The 4,828-nt window shown below is 52.1% G+C and overlaps 1 protein-coding gene across 1 annotated transcript; it reads left to right on the top strand.

Moving 5' to 3' along the window:
• Window positions 1–1,166: 1,166 nt before the first annotated feature.
• Window positions 1,167–4,174, top strand: LOC122636390. Its single transcript, XM_043827571.1, has 4 exons — window positions 1,167–1,229; window positions 1,576–1,802; window positions 2,463–2,803; window positions 3,546–4,174. The coding sequence occupies exons 1-4, from the start codon at window positions 1,167–1,169 to the stop codon at window positions 3,992–3,994; spliced, it is 1,080 nt and encodes a 359-aa protein (XP_043683506.1). The 3' UTR covers window positions 3,995–4,174.
• Window positions 4,175–4,828: the final 654 nt, after the last annotated feature.

The following is a 4,828-nucleotide window of genomic DNA, read 5'->3' as shown; positions in this document are numbered from 1 at the left end:
TCGATTATCGCCGATATCGAAATTCATCGGATATTCGATCGATAAGAGAGTTTTCTTAGTTTTAAAGGATAATTCGGGAAGACTGGAGAGTCGGAGAACGTCGAGGAATTACGTCGAGATTACGTCGTTATTATCGATCTTGAGAAGGGGAGTACCTACGCTAGCGGAATACGACTCCATCCCCTTCACGAGTCTCAATCCTTACGCTCGATTAGCGCGACGAATCGCTAATGAGGCAGTTTCAATTTGAATTCTCTTTCACACACGCGCGCGCACACACTTACGGAGCGCGTCGTCTACCACGCCGTCGAAGAAAAGTCGATTCCGGCAAACGTCTTCGATCGCGCGTTTCGCGGTCTCGACGTTTCTCCACGTCGTCGTTCTTTCGGCCAAACCACTAAAAAGAGGCTCCGCGCGTCCGGTCGTTCTCGGTAACTCGATCTGCTCGAACACCTACGAAATCAAATTATACCGGCCGACACGTCATGAATTTTAATCGGCATCTAATCTTTCGTGGTCCGACCTACGGGACCGTTCCTCGATCGTACATAATTCCCGTTCGCTTCTTCTAATCGGTGCATGAGGCCGTTTAGAGAGCAATTTATCCCGAATTGTTTAAACGGAGATTTAGAGATAAAACGTTGCAAAGATTTCGTCGAGCGACACCTGCGATCGACGTTTTATTCCAAATGTACATTATCACGAATTAATAAACATTTCCATCGGGAGCGCGCGAGAGAGAGAGAGAGAGAGAGAAAGGGAGCACGAGGATCGGTGTGGTCCCCTTGAAACGCGAACGAGTGGTCGGCAATGAATCGTCCGAGGAGAGAGAGAGAGAGAGAAAGAAGGCGGTCGTTCGGTCGGTCGGTTGGTCGGCCGTCGGTCGGTCGGTCGGTCGGTCGGTCGGTCGGCCGGCCGGTCGGTCGTTCGGCCGGTCCAGTTTGCGAAGCGGAGAGATAGTCAGTCAGTCAAGCCCGCGGCAAGTAGCTGACAGTCATGCGAACGAAAACTAATCTATCCCACACCTTGGCTAGCTCCAACAAGAGCATTAAAATTCAAAATAGCCTGTTAAACAACGTTTTAATGTCTTCCTCTCCTCTTTCCCTTCTTTGCCTCGTCCTCTCGTTCGGTCTACAGGTCGATTCAACGTCTCGCGGCTCTTCCGAATGCTCAAAGACCACCTGCCGTTTCGCGAACCGCTTAACCGTGAGTCACTCGTCCCGCCGAAGGTAAGCCGAGGAAATTGCTAGAATCGCGAGTGATTTAGAAATTTCTAACGAGCGACGTGTAATTTGCAGACGAACGAGATAGAAAAGGAGTAGTAACGCTTTGGAGGAGGATGTAGAATGCGAGCTAGATTGCGGTCCGGTCCGTGACGATGATCCAGCAGGATGAGTCGTCGCTAATTGGCTTCGCCCACGAGAGAATCGATCTTCTCGTCGGCGCTCGATTAGCGTACCCGGCGTTACGAAAATCTACTTGCCGCTCGGCTCGTTTTCAGCCCCCGTCCATCGACGGCCATTTCCTCGACGATTTCTCTCCCCTCGTTCGACGTTTTCGAACAAGAAGGAATAGAGGCGTGAAGGCCGATCGACCGCGAGAGTCGTGGCTTCCTCCGAGAGAAGACGTCGACTGGCGGAGGAGGTGCCAGGACTTTACATTCGGCGGCTGACTCTCGAGGATCCTCGGAGCGCGAAGGAACGGTCGAGCGGTTCAAGGTCGCGCACGCCACCGCGCCATATCTGTCATCCCGCCGGTCCTTACGTCTCCTCCTCCTTCTTCTCCGGCCGTGGATCTTCCAGGTATTTTCCTTCCGAGCTCGCGACTCCGCCTTTAATTATCCGACGCGTTCGCGTACGTGAAGGTCGCGCAGAGATCGCTTCTTACTCCTTTTATTCGCCCCGACGACCAACTTACCCGATCATTTGTACGATTACTCGATTAGCTCTGCCGAGGGAAGCCTCGAGTCGAATCGATTCGATCGTAGTCTTTCTCGAGCGCAGCCTCGATTATTTTCAATGCGACTCTTTAAAAGCGTTACCGTTCTCGAAAGGTCTGATAGAGAAGAGGACCGTTTACGCGCTCGTCCCGTGCTTCGAAATCCTTTCTCTTTCGTATCGTAGGAACCCCTAATTAAACGCACTAAAATTTAACGGTCGGAACGGAACAAACGATCGCGGCCGTACGACTTAATAAAGACTCGGCGCGCGGTCGTCCGATGGTTGTTAAAGAAATCGGCGTTAAACACACGCAAATCGGTACGTCGTCGTCGTCGTCGTCGTCGTCGGCGGCGGCGGCGTTCGATCGGGTTTCGCTCTTCTCCCTGTCCATTCTCGCGCAATTTTCTCTTCTATTACCTCGATCTCGAGCGTTCGACGCGCCTATCCAGCCAACTGGATAACGAAAGAACCTCCGGAATCGGAGAGCCCTCGTCTCGCTCTTTTTACGACTCGCAACTCCAGTTACAGATCGTGGCAGGAACGAGTGCGAAAGGAACGACCGGCCTACTTGACGATCGTTTCTCTGGAGCTTCCGGAAGCACCGGTACCGCTGATCGAATCGCAGGGGAGTGGCCGCAACGACTCGGACGCTAATCGGTCCGACGACAAGGACGACATCCTCGACGAACTTTTGGAGAAAGTAAGCGAGGTCGGCAAGGAGAGAGAAAGGGAATCTCGCGGGAGAAAGCTCGATACGTTTTTCGTAGAGGGAAGAAGTCGGAAGAGGCAGGTTGGCTCGTTGGAATGCACGAAGGAAGTCGCCACCCTCGAGGAATGTACGAGAAACATTCTTCGGGCTCGCCGTAAGTTTCTTTTCTCTCTTTTCTTTTTCCCTTTTTCCTTTCTTCCTACTACTTTTTCCTCTCCCTGTTACGCGACAGATAGCATTTTTAAAAGAGCAGAAGAATGTGGAGTTTGGAGCGATTGTGGCTTCGACGTTGGTCCGTCGATATCGCGCGCCAACGATATAAATTTGATCGAATCGATTTGCAAGCTCGCGCAAGCGAGGAAGAAATCTAATTAAAGGAAGCTAGTAAACTTTCCTCCGACGTCGGCGATTATCGGCTCGGATTTAACCGCCTATGGGAGAGAGAACGAAAGGATCGGCAGTTTGGAAGGTCGTGTGCGATTTAATGGCGATGCACGTGACGGTATTAGAAAATTAAAAGCGCGATAATCGAGGCGCGAAAGGTGCGTTGTGCGAGGGAAGGTGCGCGGAGAAAGGTGCAGCCGTGAAAATAGGGTTGCATTCGCTTGGGTGCATTCATTAAGAGGGGCTGCCCCTGTTGCTATGCAACGCATTAGAAGAAACGTTTACGATCGGTCGCGTTGCCGTAGTTAAAGGACGATGACGTAATTCACGTTTCGCGCACAAGTCACTTTGCGATAGAATCGATTTTAGTTTTCTTTTTATCTCGATTTCGTGCCATTGCCGACTCGCCGCGACTCGTCGAGCACGCGTGATCGAGAATCCTCCGATTACTCTCCCTCTCTCCCTCTCTCTCTCTCTCTCTTAGACGATAAACGTGATCGCTCGAATTCCAGAAAAAGGGGAGAACGAGATGCCGTCGAGGAAAGGAGGCTTTCGAGAAGAGGATTGCATGTGTTCCGAAATCCCGGAGAAGTTGCGCGTCGACGTAAGAAAGAAGACGGAAGTTACGAGCGCGTCGTCGAGGAGCCCGAGCCCGGAGGTGACCCATACGATAAGAATCGCGATGAAGTATCACGGACGACCAGGACGACGCAACGAGGAGGAGAACAAGGAGGCTGGAAGAAGGGGTAGAAGATCTCGGGGGGGAAACGCAAAGGATATTCGCGAGAGAACGACGACGAGTGGGCCGCTTGGAAAGGGGGATGAGATCGTTCGCGAGGAGGGTTGTTGCACCGGTGCGAACGTAGCTTTGGATTTCACGTTGAATTGCAACAGCGTGCGCCTGACGTCTCGTGACACAAGTCTCAAAGTTGGCGACGTCTCGCGAAACCCTTGCGATTAGCGTTTCGAACCGCTTAGTCGGCGGTTCCGATAGATAGATAGATAAAAGAGTCGATGGCGAAAATACGTTTTTCCAAACGAATTTCTCTCGATCGTCCAAAAGACTCCGCCGCGACGATCGCGTTTATAAATAGCAGAGAGGAGACGAAGCGTAATCGAATAGAAAAAGAGGAAGAAGAAAAAGTCTCGGCAGAGTCTCCGGCAAAAGTAGAAGGACCGCTTCTCGCGCGAATAACGAAATTCGGAATCGTGAATCTCCCGGAGGGCAATAAATCGCAATCTCCAGTTCGATTTCTCCGAAGAAGAAGAAGCAGCAGAAGAAGGCGAGGGAGGAGGAGAGAAACGCACACTCGCGCACGCGCGCGGCCTATTAATTAGATCGTCTAATAAATCGCCAGCAAGCGGACGGCCAAGTAGAAGCGCCGTTAGGCTCTTTCTCGTCGTCCTTCGGTTCTCTCGTCGTCCAAAGAAAGAATCAGAAGAGAAACGAGAAGGTGGAGGAGGAGGAGGAGGAGGTTAAGAGGACGAAGAAGAAAGAAGAGGAGGAGGAAAAGAGAAGCGCGTAGGATCGTACGAGAGGTTCCTTTTCTCCCGGTGGACCGGCGCAAGATGAGAATCGCGCGTCTAGCTTGGCCCCTTGGAAGGCCAAGAGAGCCAGCCCAAACCGGGTGAGAGAAGTTGGCCGGTTCTCCCTTCCCTCCACCTCCCCTCTCGCTCCTCTCTCTCTCTCTCTCTCTCTCTCTCTCGTCGCATTTTTATTCTGTCTGTGCTGTGTACGCTGCTCTCTCTAAGGGCGAAAATGGTTCATGGCCGTTTCCAACCGCCGATTTCGTCG

The sequence above is a fragment of the Vespula pensylvanica genome, chromosome 21, assembly GCF_014466175.1.
Source record: "Vespula pensylvanica isolate Volc-1 chromosome 21, ASM1446617v1, whole genome shotgun sequence".
Classification (NCBI taxonomy): Eukaryota; Metazoa; Arthropoda; class Insecta; order Hymenoptera; family Vespidae; genus Vespula; species Vespula pensylvanica.
The sequence above is the reverse complement of the archived record's forward strand: the minus strand, read 5'-3'. Positions and strand labels throughout refer to the sequence as shown.